The sequence below is a fragment of the Bombina bombina genome, chromosome 5, assembly GCF_027579735.1.
Source record: "Bombina bombina isolate aBomBom1 chromosome 5, aBomBom1.pri, whole genome shotgun sequence".
NCBI lineage: Eukaryota > Metazoa > Chordata > Amphibia > Anura > Bombinatoridae > Bombina > Bombina bombina.
The window spans coordinates 190,869,999-190,893,180 of NC_069503.1; the positions used below are offsets into that span (position 1 = coordinate 190,869,999).

The 23,182-nt window shown below is 39.9% G+C and overlaps 1 protein-coding gene across 8 annotated transcripts in view; it reads left to right on the forward strand.

Moving 5' to 3' along the window:
• Positions 1–23,182, forward strand: part of RBM33 (RNA binding motif protein 33) — a 559,965-nt gene that overhangs the window by 179,954 nt on the left and 356,829 nt on the right. For all 8 annotated transcript variants that reach the window (XR_008402508.1, XR_008402509.1, XM_053713813.1 and 5 more), the window contains one exon: positions 4,577–4,700. Coding sequence is in view for 6 of the 8 variants with exons in the window: in XM_053713813.1 (XP_053569788.1) it covers positions 4,577–4,700 (124 nt within the window). In the remaining 2 variants the exon portion in view is untranslated. The remainder of the gene's footprint in view (positions 1–4,576; positions 4,701–23,182) is intronic.

Sequence of the window (23,182 nt, forward strand, 5' to 3'; positions counted from 1 at the left end):
ATTATCTGGGAAGCATAATTTTGTTTTTAGATCAAATTTACCAAGGTATGTTTTTATTGCAAGTCTGTATGTATTTGTGCATAGCATAACCAGCAATTCAATATTTTTCTTGATGGATTACATTTTCGTAATGACTGTTATGTCCGTTTTTTTATTTTATCATTTCTACTAATTTAGTAGAAGCCACCACAGTCCTAAATGGCACAAAATTAACTTCAGATTTTGATTCTCTTTGAGCTTGACAGATTTTAATAAGGATAAACTCTCAATCTTAGGATTTTTTTTTAGCAGGGTTGCTACGACTTTAGTGAGATATTTTCTATATATGTGCATTTTGGATACTTTGTTAGTATCCGAATGCGAAGGAAGTGGGTCACTCTTGGCATTCAGCTCTGTTCAAAGGCGAATTTCTTCATATGAAATCCAGATCTAAGTGTGCCGCATTTTCACAAGGAGAAATTCAATTTCACAAAATGCTAAACGCTGCGTGCGGCCACCTTCCTCTGCATTCAGATACTAATAAAGTATCCAAATGCATATATCTAATTATTTCTATTTTGAATGTTTGTTTTGCAAAAGCCAAAATTTGAGTTTGAGTATTTTGGTCACTGAAGGTCCTAATATTGTCCCGTCCTAGTTTCTTATTTACACAAAATATCTGTTGTTCTTTCATACTGGTGGTGAGAGTCCACGATCCTTTACTCTTGGGAATTAACCTTCTCTACCACTAGGAGGCAGCATGGATTCTCAAACCCCCAAAACTCTATAAAACGCCTTACACATACCTCAGTCTTTACTTTGCCTCTGCTGGAGGTGGTTGAAGAATGAAGATGTGCATTTTATTCTTCAGAGAGAGGGGTTTTCTGTCTATGTTGAGGCCTGGTTTACCCTCAGAGTACAGTGCTTGTCAGAGGGATGTATTTGTGGTATGGTTTATGAAACGGAAAATCCAGGATGCACTTTATTTTCAAATATTCCGTTTTTTTTTTTCCGTTTTTTTTGCATAGTCTATTTAATGAATGAATCTGAATTGAAAAACTGCAAGCCAATAAAATAACCACACTCTTATTGACTGAAACATGCTAAAATTGAACAAAAAAATATCTTAAGACAATAATATACTACACAATTTTACAAAACAGGCAAAAAAAAACAAAACCGAAAAAAACGATAATGCCATTTTCGACCAAAATGTTTCTGCAACCGAAATTTCGGTGCATCCCCACTTAAAACAATATAAAATATCAATATTCTTTATTTCGTTCTGTGTAACAGAATCAGATTAAACTTTTTTTTTTTTTTTTTACCAATTATCCAAATAAAGTATAGTCCTAGAAAGCTATTATATGCAAAACAAGTCAAGTAATGAACTCAAACAGCAGCTCTAGGCTAGCATCAAATATGAAATATGCTACACAGTAATTTTCTCAAAATAAACAACGTTAAGTTTTCCGGGAAAAATAATGTAAGTGAATGGGAAGTGGTGCTATGTTCCAGGCCCTCTTAAAATTGACATAAGTAAACTTTTACTTTTATATTTAAAGCATTATAAACAGTATAAAATAATCACACAACAGAGTTATGCATCATCAGACTAAATCTATCCAAGCAAAAATGGGTTTAGTTCAATACACCAAACGCTCACTGTTACCGTTTGTCTCCTCATCCTATTTGATGTGTTATATATAACGGATGCTTTAATTGCAGTCAATGAGGTGCAGTTTGAGCATGCACATAACCCTACAATGCATGCACTCGTGAGAACAGCAGAGTTATTGCACATGCGCGCGTGATCTGCAGTCATGTACTGATTGGTTAAAGCCAATAACTTTAAGGGACAAAAGTGCTGATAAGGAAGGGTGGATCGCGGTTCCAGAGGCACTATAAAAAGTAAGTCGTTTTGGCAACATTTAAAAATGAATTAAAAATAATTTCACATTTCTTCTCATACTGTGCAGTACTTTTGACGCACACTGTTTAAAGACCCATATCTTCAATGCTATTTGTTAGAGAGATTAAATAAATAATGGAACTACTGTTGCTGATTCCCTTTTGTTTGTGTTTGTGAGGGTAACCCCTGGTTATCCTCACATTAACTAAATTATTAATCGGGAATGGTGCTGTGTCCCATAAACTAGTGGCAAAAGAGTGCACGGGACTCAAGAAAAAGGATTAACATGTTTACGTAATACTCCTGCAATGATAGTTTGCAATAACCCTATAAAAAAGTTTAATTAGTCTTAAAGGATGAAACTTGAGTACAATAGAATTAGGTCTTCCGGAAATGAATCTGCATAACAGGCTATATTGGTCATTAATCCTTGTGCACTTGCTCCTCAATCATTCATTGACTGACTGACCCTGCTTAACAGTCATTAGGATTTTCTAATATAACACTTGGGTATGAAGGGGAATTAATAAATGAAAACATGTTGTAGACGTTCAAAGTAATTTATTGAAAGATTCATGAAGTCACAAAGACTTAAACGTATTTAATTAGTCATATGAATGTGTGAGTGACCCATTCTGTAAAGCTGAGAAATCCCATAATAGCGGTTAGATCCTCTTTATTTCCTTTTCTTTTTCAGATTAACTTTGTACTAAGCAATTTATGCTAAGTTTCATTTCTTTCAACTGGTAGGCCAAGTTATCAGCAATTCATGAATAGATGATTACAGATAACATCATGTAATTAACACAAGATGTGAGAATGTAAAGTATAATTTGTGTAGTGATTGTGTGGGAGAATGTTAATTTCTTAACTAGATGGATATTTAACGGGATAAAAGAAAAGCACAAAAAGTTCTAATTCTATAAAAGGATTAAATTTACCTTATCTTCTATTGTTCAGAAGGTGGTTTTTATGGCTTATTGGGTACGTCAATGTAGCCATTTAATGAAGAATTTGCTCTGTATAGACTCAGCTATTTGCAATCTATTTTGACAAAGCAAATTAACTGTGATACCTAAAATGAATATTAAGGGTCTTTTACACACACACACACATACATATACGCACACACGCACGCATACACACACACACACAATCAGCATTTAAGCACTGCATTTCAAATATTTTCATATTTGCCAAATTTTGCATTGTTCTCCCCCAGGACCTATTTAGTGGTCTCACCACCTGGCAGAATAGAGGTTAAAGGGACATTCCAGCCAAAATTGGAATCCACCTGGATGCATTTCAGTTTTGAACAGAAGCCTTTTTGTAATATACATGTATTAGCTAAAATGCTTCTATTAAAAGCTATAGCTGTTTCAAAAGTGTATTTAAATATGCTCCGTGCACCAGCATTTTAAACACAGGTCTTGCTCAGAGAGCCTAAGTTGCTTGTACCATCTGGTAATGACTCAATTTGTTAATTGCTGACGTGATACAAGCCCCATTGGCGCTCTGAGCAGCTGCAGTATTCAAAATACTGGTGCACTGATAATATCTAGCTATGCTTCATGTGCAGAGAAAAACGTTATCACTAAAACAGTGATAACATTTACTGGAAGCATTTTTTGCCAGTACATGTATATTGCAAATAGGTTTTTATTCAAAGATGGAATTTACCTATGTGCATTTAAATTTTGACCGGAATGTTCCTTTAAAGGGACACTGAACCCAATTTTTTTCTTTCATTATTCAGATAGAGCATGCAATTTTAAAGGACCAGTAAACGCAGCAGATTTGCATAATCAACAAATGCAAGATAACAAGACAATACAATAGCATTTACTTTGAATTTCAAATGAGTAGTAGATTCTTTTCTAACACATTTCAAAGTTATGTATATTTCCACTCCCCCTGTACCATGTGATAGCAATCAGCCAATCACAAATGCATATATGTATAGTCTGAGTTCTTGCACATGCTCAGTAGGAGCTGGTGACTCAAAAAAAGTGTAAATCTAAAAGACTGTGCACATTTTTTTTAATGGAAGTAAATTGGAAAGTTGTTTAAAATTACATGCTGTATCTGAATCATGAACATTTAATAAAACCTGAGTGTCCCTTTAAGCAACTTTCTTATTTACTCCTATTATCAAATTGTCTTCATTCTCTTGGTATCTTTATTTGAAAAGCAAGAATGTAAGTTTAGATGCCGGCCCATTTTTGGTTAACAACCTGGGTTGTTCTTGCTGATTGGTGGATAAATTCACCCAGCAATAAACGAGTGCTGTCCAGGGTTCTAAATAAAAAAAAAAAATAGCTGATGCCTTATTTTTCAAATAAAGATGGCAAGAGAATGAAGAAATTGATAATAGGAGTAAATTAGAAAGTTGCTTAAAATACCATGCTCTATCTGAATCACGAAAGAATAAATTTGGGTTCAGTGTCCCTTTAAGTGTCTTAAAATGACCTACTCTATCTTACTCAGACGTTTGCTGGCACAGGTCTTTGTGTCAGTAGTCAGGTTATCTTTGCCAATATACTTCTGACAGAGGGCTCTGACTATATTTAAAACAGCCCTATTTATTTATTCTGCAATATTATTACACACAAAATATATCTTGTAAGCAGTTTGGAATGTGGCAGTGTTACTTTGTTACACACCTAATTTATTTATTTTTAATAGGGAATGCCAGAATTTCAGCATGTCCCTGTGCAAGGCAACTTTAACCCACCACCCAGGCTTCAGGAACCGTGGAGAAATACACCTCCACCACAACAACCAGATCGAGAACCTTTCTTCATGGGCGGTAAATATATTAAACAATTAAAAATATTTAATATTTTTATTAACCTTTTATTTCTCTTGTTAAGTGTATCCAGTCCACGGATCATCCATTACTTGTGGGATATTCTCCTTCCCAACAGGAAGTTGCAAGAGGATCACCCACAGCAGAGCTGCTATATAGCTCCTCCCCTCACTGCCATACCCAGTCATTCTCTTGCAACTCTCAACTAAGATGGAGGTCGTAAGAGGACTGTGGTGTTTTATACTTAGTTTATTCAATCAAAAGTTTATTTTTAAATGGTACCGGAGTGTACTGTTTATCTCAGGCAGTATTTAGAAGAAGAATCTGCCTGCGTTTTCTATGATCTTAGCAGAAGTAACTAAGATCCTTTGCTGTTCTCACATATTCTGAGGAGTGAGGTAACTTCAGAGGGGGAATAGCGTGCAGGTTTTCCTGTAATAAGGTATGTGCAGTTAAAATATTTTTCTAGGGAATGGAATTTGCTAGAAAATGCTGCTGATACCGAAGTAATGTAAGTAAAGCCTTAAATGCAGTGATAGCGACTGGTATCAGGCTTATTAATAGAGATACATACTCTTATAAAAGTGTATTTTAAAACGTTTGCTGGCATGTTTAATCATTTTTTACATATGTTTGGTGATAAAACTTATTGGGGCCTAGTTTTTTCCACATGGCTGGCTTGAATTTTGCCTAGAAACAGTTCCCTGAGGCTTCCCACTGTTGTAATATGAGTGGGAGGGGCCTATTTTGGCGTTTTTTTGCACAGCAAAAATTACAGACACAGACATCCAGCTTCTTCCTGCATGATCCAGGACTTCTCTGAAGGGCTCAAAAGGCTTCAAAAATCGTATTGAGGGAGGTAAAAAGCAACAGTAGAGCTGTGGCAGTTGTTGTGACTGTTTAAAAAACGTTTTTGTCATTTGTTATTCCGTTTTTGGTATTAAGGGGTTAATCATCCATTTGCAAGTGGGTGCAATGCTCTGCTAACTTATTACATACACTGTAAAAATTTCGTTAGTGTAACTGCATTTTTTCACTGTTATTTCAAAATTTGGGAAAATTTGTGTTTCTTAAAGGACGTAGTCCGTGCCTTGAAGTTTTACTTACAGGCTACTAAAGATTTTCGTCAAACATCTGCCCTGTTTGTCGTTTACTCTGGACAGAGGAGAGGTCAAAAAGCTTCGGCAACCTCTCTCTCCTTTTGGCTTCGGAGCATAATACGCTTAGCCTATGAGACTGCTGGACAGCAGCCCCCTGAAAGGATTACAGCTCATTCTACTAGAGCTGTGGCTTCCACCTGGGCCTTTAAAAATAAGGCCTCTGTTGAACAGATTTGCAAGGCTGCGACTTGGTCTTCGCTTCACACCTTTTCAAAATTTTACAAATTTGACACTTTTGCTTCTTCGGAGGCTGTTTTTGGGAGAAAGGTTCTACAGGCAGTGGTTCCTTCCGTTTAAGTTCCTGCCTTGTCCCTCCCATCATCCGTGTACTTTAGCTTTGGTATTGGTATCCCACAAGTAATGGATGATCCGTGGACTGGATACACTTAACAAGAGAAAACATAATTTATGCTTACCTGATAAATTTATTTCTCTTGTAGTGTATCCAGTCCACGGCCCGCCCTGTCCTTTTAAGGCAGGTCTAAATTTTAATTAAACTACAGTCACCACTGCACCCTATGGTTTCTCCTTTCTCGTCTTGTTTCGGTCGAATGACTGGATATGGCAGTGAGGGGAGGAGCTATATAGCAGCTCTGCTGTGGGTGATCCTCTTGCAACTTCCTGTTGGGAAGGAGAATATCCCACAAGTAATGGATGATCCGTGGACTGGATACACTACAAGAGAAATACATTTATCAGGTAAGCATAAATTATGGGGTTTTTTTATAACAAATAATAAAACTGATGTTTTCCTATCTATCTATAGATCTATCTATCTATACCATACATGTAAGGTGTAATAAAAAGAAAAACAGCACTGAAAGTGCCTTTACATTGCAGACTATGGAAACTGTGTTCCCAGTAAATATATATGTTTATGCTTTTTTATATATATATATATATATATATATATATATATATATATATATATATATATATATATATATATATATATATATATATGTAGGTCGAAAGAGAATTGTCTCAAAAGTAAATAGGCGCACTGCTAAACAATTATAAATGTTATGGTATTGATATGCTGTGTAGTGAATACACGAATAAACAAAGTTCAAAACCAATCAGTTGGTACAGGTTAGTTCTTTCCCAGTAAAGTTCTGGTATAAGGTAAGTGATAGCGCTTACCAGAGCCAACCTCAATCCTATGAGGTAAGTGATCAGCAATGGGGTATAGATGATCCCTTAGAAACTGTGTGCTCCCGTGGAAATCTCTTGGTATCTGTTGCTCCTTGCCAATGGAGATCCTGGACTCTCTTATGAAAGCAAGAATGATCCTTTGGTTCTCTCTATGGTATTTGTTGAAGTATTGCGATTTTTAGAGGAACTTGTTGGTGAAATGGCAATCTTGGACTCTCTATGGATTCCTTCTTCTTTCAGAAGCTTGGATGTCCAATATTCTCATAGAAATGTAGAAGAAAAGGGAGAGAAAAACAACAACATAGAGTAGTACTGCAAAATGATTTAAGCAGAGACTAAATGTATGTCCTGGTGTATAGTAAGTATATTGTGCTTACCAGAGCAAACCTCAATCCTATGAGGTAAGTGATCAGCAAGGTGTTAAAGATGGTGTTTTGGATGTTGCAAGAAATTCCTTGTCTTTTTTCATCAGAGGGAATGGCAATCCTGGACTCTCTTATTCGAGCAGGGATGGTCCTTTAGTTTCCTCTTTTTTGGTATCTTACAAAATGTCTTGAGTGACTTATACAGGAATGAAATCCTGGGCTCTCTGTGAATTTTCCTCTCTTTTTGTGGTGGGATGTCGCGTGTCCTCATAAGCGATTAATTATAAAGTACAAAAAGAAGAGACAGAGACATAGTGTGATACCGTAAAAAAATGAAGGGCTATTTATTACAGATAAATAATAAATAATAAAAATGTGCTTACATTAAAAACCTTTCAAACTTTGTATGAGGTTAAAAAATGGCATAGAAATACCCTGAAAAACACTCTATGTTCAGGGATGTGCTGCAATAAAATGAGTTTTAGAACTGCAGAAACTGGTGATTAAACTGCAGTAAAAAAGTGGCATAAGAGTTAAGCAGCAATTTAAAACATGGCAGCCGGTAATGTATTTTGGATTATGCCCTGGTTAGCATCAGTGTGTAATCCACAAAAAGTGAAGTGCAGGGATACAATGTAAGTTCTAATACAGTACCGGTAGTAGGCAAGAGGAGTGAGGAATAAATAAATGTAGATGCCGATTCTAGCAGGACCTGTCAGCCCACTTTGTAGTGAAAAATCCTTACGCGTTTCGAAGTAATAACGATACTTCTTCTTCAGAGGAATAAAGTGTACTGACAGGCTTCGGCAATTTCCCGGTTTAAAAAGGGACCGCAAAGTGGGCGTGAAATTCAGGCCTGCTAGGATGTGCGGCTACACGGACGTGTGACGTCTACGTGATTACGTGTACGCATGTAATTGGACCTAAAGCTGGTTGCTATGGAAACTTTGGGACGCTACATGGAATGTGTATGCTGTGAATCTTGTAGTGCAATGAAAAAGCTAAGAATTACACAAAGGTGTTGCAGCAGTGTTCCTTGTATTGGAAACATTTACTGAGCTAGCTTAAGTATATCGAAGTATTTCGTTTGAATATTATACTTGGGTCCTAAAGTTTTGGATAATCACATTAACATTTTTGTTAAAACGGTCCCAAGATTAATATGCATTTAGACCCAAAAATATCTGAAATGAATATTGAGAAACAAAATGCTGCTATTTGACCTGTCGTGTGCTAAAAGGCCAAGTATTGCATTTGAGGACTAAAGCAGTGTTATTTGTTTAGTACTTCAATACTGGGCTTTTTGATAAATATATGGGGGTCTGTAAGTACAATGTTAGACAGGAATCATAATGGTTTCAATAATCTAATACACGATATGTTAAAGCGGTCACAAGGTTAATACGCAAGGAAACAACATGAGTTCTAAAAGATATATATGAAAAGAAAAAGATCTGCTGATCACGGTGTGAGATTAATAACAATGATTAGATAAAGGGTAGACTGTATAATGAATGTGTATCTACTAGTCTCTGGGAGAAAAATAAAATAGTGAGTTTATGTAAATAAGGTCCTAGAGGGTAGCTCCTGGCTCTTATAACGAAAGGCCAGTGAATTCTCTGACTTAGACTCTATGAGTTTTTGGTCATAGTGGAGAAATGAATGGGAATTACTTGTGGTCCCAGCCAGTCTTGGGTTCGGGGACCCTTTGGATATGCCACTTTAAGTTTAATACTACTTATTAGTCGTCTTAATTTAGTGTCTATGGCAATGGAGAAGATGAAAATATGTATTTGTGTACATTTGTTTGTATACCATATAAAGATAGATGTTTATGATTCTATGAAGAATTAATTTTACTGAAAAGACAGACTTTTTATAGGAAGGCTGCGAGATCTATATCCTCGTTTAGCCCCATAGGGGTCATGGTACCCATATTGTGTATCCAGTATGTTTCTTGTTGGCGTAATTTTAGGAACCTGTCTCCTCCTCTTTTGGGAACTGATACTTGTTCTAAGATCGTTCCTTTTAACAATGTTTGGTCTTGGTTATGAATTTTTTTGAAATGTCGAGAGACACTATGTCCTTTATAGCCTGCCTCTATGTTTTTCAAATGTTCTAATAATCGTACCTTATATGGGCGTTTCGTGCGGCCTATATATTGTAGTTTACATGGGCATTCGAGAAGGTAAACCACGAAGGTACTTTTGCAGTTGGTTAGAGTGTTAACTTCGCAGGTTTTGTTAGGATATGTTTTCGAATTTATTATTTTAGTGGGTTTTTTTCCTTCATAGGCATGCTCACAGCCTTTGCAATTAGCCCTATTGCACTTGAAGAATCCCTTAGTATTAGAGGTTAGCCAGTTGGTTTTGGACTGTGTTGTTTTCAATTGACTGGGCGCTAGGATTTGTTTTAGACATTTATTTTTTCTGAACGTAATTTTAGGTGCTTTGCCTATACTATTTTTAAGAAACTTATCCTGTTCGAGTATAGGCCAATATTTTTTGAGTATTTTCTTAATTTCAGGGGCTGCTTCGTTGTAAGTAGTTACCATTCCTAGTTTTTTGTTGTTATTCTCAGTGGATTTTCGACCTTTTTCTTTATTTGTAATGAGAAGTTGTTTTCTATCTAATTTTTGAACCTTTTTAAAAGAATTATCTATTAGTTTTTTAGGATAGCTTTTTTCAACTAGTTTTTCTTTAAGTAATTTGGCTTCCTTAATGAAATCTTTGTCTTTTGTACAATTTCTTTTGAGCCGCTGGAATTGTCCGTATGGGATATTTTGAATCCAGGGCTTGTAGTGGCCGCTATCTGCACGAAGATACCCATTACAATCAGTGCTTTTTCGGTATAGTTTGGTGCATATATCAGTATTTTCGTGAAATAGAGTCAGATCTAGAAACTCTATGGACTCCTGTTCAATTTTTGATGTGAATTGAAGGTTAAAAGTATTGGTATTTATGTGTTGAATAAATTTTGTGATGGTTGTTTCATCCCCTTCCCAGATTAGTATAATATCGTCAATATACCTGCCCCACCAGATGATATTTTTGTGAAAGGGATTATTGCAGTATATGTACGAATCTTCCCAGAGACCCATATATAGATTGGCGTAGCTGGGTGCCATGGTTGTACCCATGGCTGTTCCACTTATCTGTAAAAAATATGAACCATTGAATTCAAAGTAGTTTTTTTCCAACACAAATCTAATGCATTCAGTTATAAAATCTTGGTGATTAGTCTGTAATTCTGTTTTTTTAAGAATTTGTTTCATTGCTGCAATCCCACTTTCGTGGGGAATGCTGGTATATAAGGAGGAGACATCTAGTGTTATCCATTTATAGTTTTCTCTCCATTCTATATTTGTGATTTTACTTATGGTGTCAACAGAATCCCTGAGATATGATTTTAAATTGGGAACTAAAGGTTTAAGGAAAAAATCCACGTATTCCGAAATTCTAGCTGTGAGAGAGTCGATGCCAGATACTATCGGGCGACCGGGGGGGTTAGCTAAGCTTTTGTGGATTTTTGGGAGGTGGTAAAAGATAGCAGTTCTAGGATGTAAGTGTGTGAGAAATTTGAGTTCATTTTGGTTTAGTAGGTTGAGATGTTGGGCCGTATCAATCAGTGAGTTATATTGTTTTTGGAAAATTATAGTAGGATCTCTTTGTAATTTTTTATAGGTTTCTGGGTCATTTAATAGTCTATTGGCCTCCTTGAGATATTCTGTCCTGTTCTGTATTACCAGTCCACCTCCCTTATCTGCTTCTCTGAGAATAATATCGTCCATTTCTTTAATGGACAGTAAGGCATTCTTTTCCTGTTTAGTTAAATTATCCTTTTTGATGGAATAATTTTGACAGAGATCTTGTAGATCTTTTTGTACAAGCTCACTGAAAGTAGGGATAGCATTCCCCTTCGATTGTGTGGGGAAAAAAATGGAGGATGGTTTTAGATTTTAATGTTTACAATTATTAGTGTTTAGTTGTGATTCATTGTCATTATCATTGTATAATTCTTCCAAAGTATTCAATAGATCTAGATCAGTATTGGAGATATTCTTCAAGAAATCATTATTATCCTTGGATTTAAGTTTCTCAAAATGCCTACATAGGGTCAATTTCCTGATAAATTTGTTGAAATCAATGAATAAGTTAAATGGGTTGGGTCCCTTTACAGGTGCGAAATTTAGGCCTTTGGAGAGTATATTTAATTCTATATCAGTAAAACTGTGTGTGGATAGATTGAAGATTTTTAGTAATGGTTCTCTTGTTTGCCCCTCTTCGGGGTCCTTGGTTCTTCTATTTCTTCTATCTCCCACCAGTCTTCCTCCCCTTCTGCCTCTTCTAAACCTTTTCTTTTTTTTGGGTTCTCCATTGCCCACTCGGGTCTTAAATTTACATCTGGTATGTTTCTTTGTAAATTTGTATGTAATTCTATCTCTGTAGTATTTTGAGAATTTTTTGGAGGGTGATTTCTTACCCATTCCTTCTCTAAAAAATGTGATTGTTTGTTCTGTTGTTTCTTGTCTTTATGAGTTAAGGGTCTGCTGTTAGCATAATATTGGTCTCGCTCATAATTTCTATTCCTATGGTGAAATTAATTTTGTCTCTGTCTGTGTCCGAAATTGTAATTAAAATCAGGATTGGAGTGATTCTCTCTATTATAGTGATATTCATGATGATTGTTCTCATTATGATTATATCTTGTTTGAAATGGGCGATTATGTTTTTTGTAATTATGTGTTGTATTATATTGACTATTGTCATACCCATTAGTTTCCCAAGAAACTTTTTTATGAGGAAAACTTTGTCTGTTGTCATATGGATATGAATTGTTAAATTCATATGCGTTGGATTTATAAGCATGATTTCTGTTAGGTAAATTTCTTGGAGAGGAGTTAGAGGTGTGTGAAAAACAGAATTTATGTTTACCTGATAAATTTCTTTCTCCAACGGTGTGTCCGGTCCACGGCGTCATCCTTACTTGTGGGATATTCTCTTCCCCAACAGGAAATGGCAAAGAGCCAGCAAAGCTGGTCACATGATCCCTCCTAGGCTCCGCCTACCCCAGTCATTCTCTTTGCCGTTGTACAGGCAACATCTCCACGGAGATGGCTTAGAGTTTTTTAGTGTTTAACTGTAGTTTTTATTATTCAATCAAGAGTTTGTTATTTTAAAATAGTGCTGGTATGTACTATTTACTCAGAAACAGAAAAGAGATGAAGATTTCTGTTTGTATGAGGAAAATGATTTTAGCACCGTAACTAAAATCCATGGCTGTTCCACACAGGACTGTTGAGAGCAATTAACTTCAGTTGGGGGAACAGTGTGCAGTCTCTTACTGCTTGAGGTATGACACATTCTAACAAGACGATGTAATGCTGGAAGCTGTCATTTTCCCTATGGGATCCGGTAAGTCATGTTTATTAAGATAGTAAATAAGGGCTTCACAAGGGCTTATTAAGACTGTAGACTTTTTCTGAGCTAAATCGATTCATTATTAACACATATTTAGCCTTGAGGAATCATTTATTCTGGGTATTTTGATATGATTATATCGGCAGGCACTGTTTTTGACACCTTATTCTTTAGGGGCTTTCCCTAATCATAGTCAGAGCCTCATTTTCGCGCCGGTATGGCGCACTTGTTTTTGAGGACAGCATGGCATGCAGCTGCATGTGTGTGGAGCTCTGATACATAGAAAAGTCTTTCTGAAGGCATCATTTGGTATCGTATTCCCCTTTGGGCTTGGTTGGGTCTCAGCAAAGCAGATTCCAGGGACTGTAAAGGGGTTAAATATAAAAACGGCTCCGGTTCCGTTATTTTAAGGGTTAAAGCTTCCAAATTTGGTGTGCAATACTTTTAAGGCTTTAAGACACTGTGGTGAAATTTTGGTGAATTTTGAACAATTCCTTCATACTTTTTCGCAATTGCAGTAATAAAGTGTGTTTAGTTTAAAATTTAAAGTGACAGTAACGGTTTTATTTTAAAACGTTTTTTGTGCTTTGTTATCAAGTTTATGCCTGTTTAACATGTCTGAACTACCAGATAGATTGTGTTCTGACTGTGGGGAAACCAAGGTTCCTTCTCATTTAACTATATGTATTTTATGTCATAAAAAAATTTAGTAAAAATGATGCCCAAGATGATTCCTCAAGTGAGGGGAGTAAGCATGGTACTGCATCATCCCCTCCTTCGTCTACACCAGTCTTGCCCATACAGGAGGCCCCTAGTACATCTAGTGCGCCAATACTCCTTACTATGCAACATTTAACGGCTGTAATGGATAATTCTATCAAAAACATTTTAGCCAATATGCCCGCTTATCAGCGAAAGCGCGACTGCTCTGTTTTAGAAAATTCTGGAGAGCATGAGAACGCTGATGATATGGTTTCTGAAGGGCCCCTACACCAGTCTGAGGGGGCCAGGGAGGTTTTGTCTGAGGGAGAAATTTCAGATTCAGGAAACATTTCTCAACAAGCTGAACCTGATGTGATTACTTTTAAATTTAAGTTGGAACATCTCCGCGCTCTGCTTAAGGAGGTGTTATCCAATTTGGATGATTGTGATTATCTGGTCATTCCAGAACCACTATGTAAAATGGAAAAGTTCTTAGAGGCCCCGGGGCCCCCCGAAGCTTTTCCTATATCCAAGCGGGTGGCGTACATTGTTAGTAAAGAATGGGACAGGCCCGGTATTCCTTTAGTACCTCCCCCCATATTTATAAAATTGTTTTCCTATAGTCGACCCCAGAAAGGACTGATGGCAGACAGTCCCCAAGGTCGAGGGGGCGGTTTCTACTCTACACAAGCGCGCCACTATACCCATAGAAGATAGTTGTGCTTTCCAAGATCCTATGGATAAAAAATTAGAAGGTCTGCTAAAGATGTTTGTTCAGCAAGGTTCCCTTCTACAACCAATTGCATGCATTGTCCCTGTCACTGCAGCCGCGTGTTTCTAGTTTGATGAGCTAGGAAAGGCGATTATTAGTAATTCTTCTTCTTATGAGGAGATTATGGACAGAATTCGTGCTCTTAATTGGCTAATTCTTTCACCCTAGACGCCACCTTGCAATTGGCTAGGTTAGCGGCGAAAAAATTCTGGGTTTGCTATTGTGGCGCAGAGCGCTTTGGTTAAAATCTTGGGCAGCGGATGCGTCTTCCAAGAACAAATTGCTTGACATTCCTTTCAAGGGGAAAACACTCTTTGGCCCTGACTTGAAAGAGATTATCTCTGATATCACTGGGGGCAAGGGCCACGCCCTTCCTCAGGATAGGTCTTTTCAAGACCAAAAATAAACCTAAGTTTTGTCCCTTTCGCAGAAACGGATCAGCCCCAAGGGCTACGTCCTCTAAGCAGGAAGGTAATACTTCTCAAGCCAATCCAGCCTGGAGACCTATGCAAGGCTGGAACAAAGGAAAGCAGGCCAGGAAACCTGCCACTGCTACCAAGACAGCATGAAATGCGGGCCCCCGATCCGGGACCGGATCTGGTGGGGGGCAGACTCTCTCTCTTCGCTCAGGCTGGGGCAAGAGATGTTCTGGATCCTTGGGCGCTAGAAATAGTCTCCCAAGGTTATTCTCTGGAGTTCAAGGGGCTTCCTCCAAGGGGGAGGTTCCACAGGTCTCAGTTGTCTTCAGACCACATAAGAAGACAGGCATTCTTACATTGGGTAGAAGACCTGCTAAAAATGGGAGTGATTCATCCTGTTCCATTAGGAGAACAAGGGATGGGGTTCTACTCCAATCTGTTCATAGTTCCCAAAAAAGAGGGAACGTTCAGACCTATCTTAGATCTCAAGATCTTGAACAAGTTTCTCAAGGTTCCATCGTTCAAGATGGAAACCATTCGAACACTTCTTCCTTCCATCCAGGAAGGTCAATTCATGACCAAGGTGGATTTCAAGGATGCGTATCTACATATTCCTATCCACAAGGAACATCATCGGTTCCTAAGGTTTGCATTCCTGGACAAGCATTTCCAGTTCGTGGCGTTTTCTTTCGGATTAGCCACTGCTCCTAGGATTTCTCATAGGTACTAGGGTCCCTTCTGGCGGTGCTAAGACCAAGGGGCATTGCTGTAGTACCTTACTTGGACGACATTCTGATTCGAGCGTCGTCCCTTCCTCAAGTAAAGGCTCACACGGACATTGTCCTGGCCTTTCTCAGATCTCACGGATGGAAAGTGAACGTGGAAAAGAGTTCTCTATCTCCGTCAACGAGGGTTTCCTTCTTGGGAACTATAATAGACTCCTTAGAAATGAGGATTTTTCTGACAGAAGCCAGAAAAACAAAACTTCTAGACTCTTGTCGGATACTTCATTCCGTTCCTCTTCCTTCCATAGCGCAGTGCATGGAAGTGATAGGTTTGATGGTAGCGGCAATGGACATAGTTCCTTTTGTGCGCATTCATCTAAGACCATTACAACTGTTCATGCTCAGTCAGTGGAATGGGGACTATTCAGACTTGTCTCCGAAGATACAAGTAAATCAGAGGACCAGAGACTCTTTCCGTTGGTGGCTGTCCCTGGACAACCTGTCACAAGGGATGACCTTCCGCAGACCAGAGTGGGTCATTGTCACGACCGACGCCAGTCTGATGGGCTGGGGCGCGGTCTGGGGATCACTGAAAGCTCAGGGTCTTTGGTCTCGGGTAGAATCTCTTCTACCGATAAATATTCTGGAACTGAGAGCGATATTCAATGCTCTCAAAGCTTGGCCTCAGTTAGCGAGGGCCAAGTTCATACATCAACCATCAGGGGGGAACAAGGAGTTCCCTAGCGATGGAAGAAGTGACCAAAATCATTCTATGGGCGGAGTCTCACTCCTGCCACCTGTCTGCTATCCACATCCCAGGAGTGGAAAATTGGGAAGCGGATTTTCTGAGTCGTCAGACATTGCATCCGGGGGAGTGGGAACTCCATCCGGAAATCTTTGCCCAAGTCACTCAACCGTGGGGCATTCCAGACATGGATCTGATGGCCTCTCGTCAGAACTTCAGAGTTCCTTACTACGGGTACAGATCCAGGGATCCCAAGGCGGCTCTAGTGGATGCACTAGTAGCACCTTGGACCTTCAAACTAGCTTATGTGTTCCCGCCGTTTCCTCTCATCCCCAGGCTGGTAGCCAGGATCAATCAGGAGAGGGCGTCGGTGATTTTGATAGCTCCTGCGTGGCCACGCAGGACTTGGTATGCAGATCTGGTGAATATGTCATCGGCTCCACCATGGAAGCTACCTTTGAGACGAGACCTTCTTGTTCTAGGTCCGTTCGACCCACTCCAGCTGACTGCTTGGAGATTGAACGCTTGATCTTATCAAAGCGAGGGTTCTCAGATTCTGTTATTATTACTCTTGTTCAGGCCTGAAAGCCTGTAACCAGAAAAATTACCACATTATTTGGTATATCTGTTGGTGTGAATCTGCAGGATTCCCTTGGGACAAGGTTAAGATTCCTAAGAGTCTATCCTTCCTTCGAGAAGGATTGGAAAAAGGATTATCTGCAAGTTCCTTGATGGGACAGATTTCTGCCTTGTCTGTGTTACTTCACAAAAAGCTGGCAGCTGTGCCAGATGTTCTAGCCTTTGTTCAGGCTCTGGTTAGAATCAAGCCTGTTTACAAAATTTTGACTCCTCCTTGGAGTCTCAACCTAGTTCTTTCAGTTCTTCAGGGGGTTCCGTTTGAACCCTTACATTCCGTTGATATTAAGTTATTATCTTGGAAAGTTTTGTTTTTGGTTGCAATTTCTTCTGCTAGAAGAGTTTCAGAATTATCTGCTCTGCAGTGTTCTTCTCCTTATCTGGTGTTCCATGCAGATAAGGTGGTTTTGCGTACTAAACCTGGTTTTCTTCCAAAAGTTGTTTCTAACAAAAACATTAACCAGGAGATAGTTGTGCCTTCTTTGTGTCCTAATCCAGTTTCAAAGAAGGAACGTTTGTTGCACAACTTGGATGTAGTTCGTGCTCTCAAATTTTACTTAGCAGCTACTAAGGATTTCAGACAAACTTTGTCTTTGTTTGTTGTTTATTCTGGTAAACGGAGAGGTCAAAAAGCAACTTCTACCTCTCTCTCCTTCTGGATTAAAAGCATTATCCGATTGGCTTATGAGACTGCCGGACGGCAGTCTCCTGAAAGAATCACAGCTCACTCCACTAGGGCTGTGGCTTCCACATGGGCCTTCAAGAACGAGGCTTCTGTTGATCAGATATGTAAGGCAGCGACTTGGTCTTCACTGCACACTTTTTCTAAATTTTACAAATTTGATACTTTTGCTTCTTCTGAGGCTATTTTTGGGAGAAAGGTTTTGCAAGCCGTGGTGCCTTCCATTTAGGTGACCTGATTTGCTCCCTCCCTTCATCCGTGTCCTAAAGCTTTGGTATTGGTTCCCACAAGTAAGGATGACGCCGTGGACCGGACACACCTATGTTGGAGAAAACAGAATTTATGTTTACCTGATAAATTACTTTCTCCAACGGTGTGTCCGGTCCACGGCCCGCCCTGGTTTTTTTAATCAGGTCTGATAATTTATTTTCTTTAACTACAGTCACCACGGTAACATATGGTTTCTCCTATGCAAATATTCCTCCTTAACGTCGGTCGAATGACTGGGGTAGGCGGAGCCTAGGAGGGATCATGTGACCAGCTTTGCTGGGCTCTTTGCCATTTCCTGTTGGGGAAGAGAATATCCCACAAGTAAGGATGACGCCGTGGACCGGACACACCGTTGGAGAAAGTAATTTATCAGGTAAACATAAATTCTGTTTTTGCGCGCATTCATCTAAGACCATTACAACTGTGTATGCTCAGTCAGTGGAATGGGGACTATACAGACTTGTCTCCGAAGATACAAGTAAATCAGAGGACCAGAGACTCACTCCGTTGGTGGCTGTCCCTGGACAACCTGTCACAAGGGGTGACCTCCCGCAGACCAGAGTGGGTCATTGTCACGACCGACGCCAGTCTGATGGGCTGGGGCGCGGTCTGGGGATCCCTGAAAGCTCAGGGTCTTTGGTCTCGGGAAGAATCTCTTCTACCGATAAATATTCTGGAACTGAGAGCGATATTCAATGCTCTCAAGGCTTGGCCTCAGCTAGCGAGGGCCAAGTTCATACGGTTTCAATCAGACAACATGACGACTGTTGCGTACATCAACCATCAGGGGGGAACAAGGAGTTCCCTGGCGATGGAAGAAGTGACCAGAATCATTCAATGGGCGGAGACTCGCTCCTGCCACCTGTCTGCAATCCACATCCCAGGAGTGGAAAATTGGGAAGCGGATTTTCTGAGTCGTCAGACATTGCATCCGGGGGAGTGGGAACTCCATCCGGAAATCTTTGCCCAAATCACTCAACTGTGGGGCATTCCAGACATGGATCTGATGGCCTCTCGTCAGAACTTCAAGGTTCCTTGCTACGGGTCCAGATCCAGGGATCCCAAGGCGACTCTAGTAGATGCACTAGTAGCACCTTGGACCTTCAAACTAGCCTATGTATTCCCGCCGTTTCCTCTCATCCCCAGGCTGGTAGCCAGGATCAATCAGGAGAGGGCGTTGGTGATCTTGATAGCTCCTGCGTGGCCACGCAGGACTTGGTATGCAGATCTGGTGAATATGTCATCGGCTCCACCATGGAAGCTACCTTTGAGACGAGACCTTCTTGTTCAAGGTCCGTTCGAACATCCGAATCTGGTCCCACTCCAGCTGACTGCTTGGAGATTGAACGCTTGATCTTATCAAAGCGAGGGTTCTCAGATTCTGTTATTGATACTCTTGTTCAGGCCAGAAAGCCTGTAACTAGAAAAATTTACCACAAAATTTGGAAAAAAAAGATATCTGTTGGTGTGAATCTAAAGGATTCCCTTGGGACAAGGTTAAGATTCCTAAGAGTCTATCCTTCCTTCGAGAAGGATTGGAAAAAGGATTATCTGCAAGTTCCTTGATGGGACAGATTTCTGCCTTGTCTGTGTTACTTCACAAAAAGCTGGCAGCTGTGCCAGATGTTCAAGCCTTTGTTCAGGCTCTGGTTAGAATCAAGCCTGTTTACAAACCTTTGACTCCTCCTTGGAGTCTCAACTTAGTTCTTTCAGTTCTTCAGGGGGTTCCGTTTGAACCCTTACATTCCGTTGATATTAAGTTATTATCTTGGAAAGTTTTGTTTTTGGTTGCAATTTCTTCTGCTAGAAGAGTTTCAGAATTATCTGCTCTGCAGTGTTCTCCTCCTTATCTGGTGTTCCATGCAGATAAGGTGGTTTTACGTACTAACCTGGTTTTCTTCCAAAAGTTGTTTCTAACAAAAACATTAACCAGGAGATAGTCGTGCCTTCTCTGTGTCCGAAACCAGTTTCGAAGAAGGAACGTTTGTTGCACAATTTGGATGTTGTTCGCGCTCTAAAATTCTATTTAGATGCTACAAAGGATTTTAGACAAACATCTTCCTTGTTTGTTGTTTATTCTGGTAAAAGGAGAGGTCAAAAAGCAACTTCTACCTCTCTCTCTTTTTGGATTAAAAGCATCATCAGATTGGCTTACGAGACTGCCGGACGGCAGCCTCCTGAAAGGGTCACAGCTCCTTCCACTAGGGCTGTGGCTTCCACATGGGCCTTCAAGAACGAGGCTTCTGTTGATCAGATATGTAGGGCAGCGACTTGGTCTTCACTGCACTCTTTTACCAAATTTTACAAGTTTGATACTTTTGCTTCTTCTGAGGCTATTTTTGGGAGAAAGGTTTTGCAAGCCGTGGTGCCTTCCATTTAGGTGACCTGATTTGCTCCCTCCCTTCATCCGTGTCCTAAAGCTTTGGTATTGGTTCCCACAAGTAAGGATGACGCCGTGGACCGGACACACCTATGTTGGAGAAAACAGAATTTATGTTTACCTGATAAATTACTTTCTCCAACGGTGTGTCCGGTCCACGGCCCGCCCTGGTTTTTTAATCAGGTCTGATAATTTTTTTTTTTTTTTCTTTAACTACAGTCACCACGGTATCATATGGTTTCTCCTATGCAAATATTCCTCCTTAACGTCGGTCGAATGACTGGGGTAGGCGGAGCCTAGGAGGGATCATGTGACCAGCTTTGCTGGCTCTTTGCCATTTCCTGTTGGGGAAGAGAATATCCCACAAGTAAGGATGACGCCGTGGACCGGACACACCGTTGGAGAAAGTAATTTATCAGGTAAACATAAATTCTGTTTTTACCGGTTTTGAAGTTTTTTCAATCCGGTTTTTACATTAAGGGGTTATTTATTTATTTGCATAGTTGTGCAAAGTTACTAAGGCTTTATGATGCTACTGTAAAAATTTTGTTGTGTTTACTTCTTTTTTACACTGTTTTGCAGAGTTTGTGCAGCTTTTTTTTCTCTTAAAGGCACAGTACCGTTTTGTTTAAAGTGTTATTTACTTTGATTAAAGTGTTTTCTAAGCTTGCTTGTTACATTACTAGCCTGTTTAACATGTCTAACACCAAGGAGAATCCTTGTTCTATGTGTTTAGAAGCCATTGTGGAGCCCCCTCTTAGAATGTGTCCCACTTGAACTGATATGTCTATAAAGTTAGAAGGAAATGAGGGTTTAGCATCTAGCTCTCCCCAAGTGTCACAACCAGTAACGCCCGCACAAGTGACGCCAAGTACCTCTAGTGCGTCTAATTCATTTACTTTACAAGACATGGCCACAGTTATGAATAAAACCCTCACAGAGGTTTTCTCTAAACTGCCTGGTTTACAAGGAAAGCGTGTCAGCTCTGGGTTAAGAACAAATGCTGAGCCGTCTGACGCTTTAGTAGCCGTATCCGATATACCCTCACAATGTTCTGAAGTAGGGGTAAGGGATTTGTTATCTGAGGGAGAGATTTCTGATTCAGGAAAGACGCTCCCTCAGACAGATTCTGATATGACGGCCTTTAAATTTAAGCTTAAACACCTCCGCTTATTGCTCAAGGAGGTATTAGCTACTCTAGACGATTGTGACCCTATAGTGGTCCCAGAGAAATTGTGTAAAATGGACACATTTTAAGAAAATGTTTCCCATATCTGACACCATACAGGACTCGTGGCAGACTGTTCCTAAGGTGGAGGGAGCTATTGCTAAGCGTACAACAATACCTATCGAAGACAGTTGTGCTTTCAAAGATCCTATGGATAAAAAATTAGAGAGTCTCCTAAAGAAAATTTTTGTTTATCAAGGTTTTCTTCTCCAACCTATTGCATGCATTGTTCCTGTAACTACTGCAGCTGCTTTCTGGTTTGAGGTTCTAGAAGAGGCTCTCCAGGAGGAGACTCCATTAGAGGATATTATGGATAGAATTAAGGCCCTTTAAGTTGTCTAATTCTTTCATTACAGATGCCGCTTTCCAAATGACTAACCAGGCTTGGAACAAAGGTAAACAGGCCAAGAAGCCTGCTGCTGCCTATAAGACAGCATGAAGAGCCCCCGATCCGGGACCAGATCTTAGACTCTCTCTCTTTGCTCAGGCTTGGGCAAGAGATGTTCACGATTCCTGGGCTTTAGAAATTGTGTCCCAAGGATATCTTCTGGACTTCAAAGACTCCCCCTCAAGGGGGAGATTTCACATTTCTCAATTGTCTGCAAACCAGACAAAGAGAGAGGCATTGTTACGCTGTGTAGAAGACCTACATACCATGGGAGTGATTCGCTCAGTTCCAAGAGCGGAACAAGGGCTAGGTTTTTACTCCAACCTGTTTGTGGTTCCCAAAAAAGAGGGAACTTTCAGACCAATCTGGGATCTCAAAATTCTAAACAAATTCCTCAGTGTACCATCTTTCAAGATGGAGACTATTCTGAGTGGCGCCTTATCTAGATGACATCTTAATTCAGGCGTCGACTTTCCAGCTAGCCAAGTCTCACACGGACATCGTGTTGGCTTTTCTGAGATCTCACGGGTGGAAGCTGAACATAAGAGTTCTCTCGTCCCTCTCACAAGAGTTTCCTTCCTAGGGACTCTGATAGACTCGGTAGAAATGAAAATATTTCTGACGGAGGTCAGAAAATCAAAACTTTTAATCACTTGCAAGCTCTTCATTCCATTCCTCGGCCATCAGTGGCTCAGTGTATGGAGGTAATCAGACTTATGGTAGCGGCAATGGACATAGTTCCTTATGCCCGCCTACACCTCAGACCACTGCAACTATGCATGCTCAAACAGTGGAATGGGGATTATGCAGATTTATCTCCTCAACTGCATCTGGACTAAGAGACCAGAGATTCTCTTCTCTGGTGGTTGTCTCAGGGAATATGTTTCCGTAGGCCAGAGTGGCTCATAGTAACGACAGATGCCAGCCTGCTAGGCTGGGGTGCAGTCTGGAAATCCCTGAAAGCACAGGGCTTATGGTCTCAGGAGGAATCTCTCCTCCTGATAAACATTCTAGTACTGAGAGCGATATTCAATGCGCTTCAGGCGTGGCCTGGTGTGAATCCAAGGGTTACTCATGGAGTAAGATTAGGATTCCTAAAATTTTGTCTTTTCTCCAAGAAGGATTGGAGAAGGGATTATCAGCTAGTTCCTTAAAGGGACAAATATCTGCTTTGTCTATGCTTTTACACAAACGTCTGGCAGATGTCCCAGACGTTCAAGCGTTTAGTCAGGCCTTGGTCAGGATCAAGCCTGTATTTAAACCTGTTGCTCCGCCATGGAGCCTAAACTTGGTTCTTAAAGTTCTTCAAGGGGTTTCTAATAGGAATATCAATCAGGAAATTGTTGTTCCTTCGCTGTGTCCTAATCCTTCTTCAAAGAAGGAACGTCTGTTGCACAATCTTGATGTGGTTCGTGCTTTAAAGTTCTACTTACAA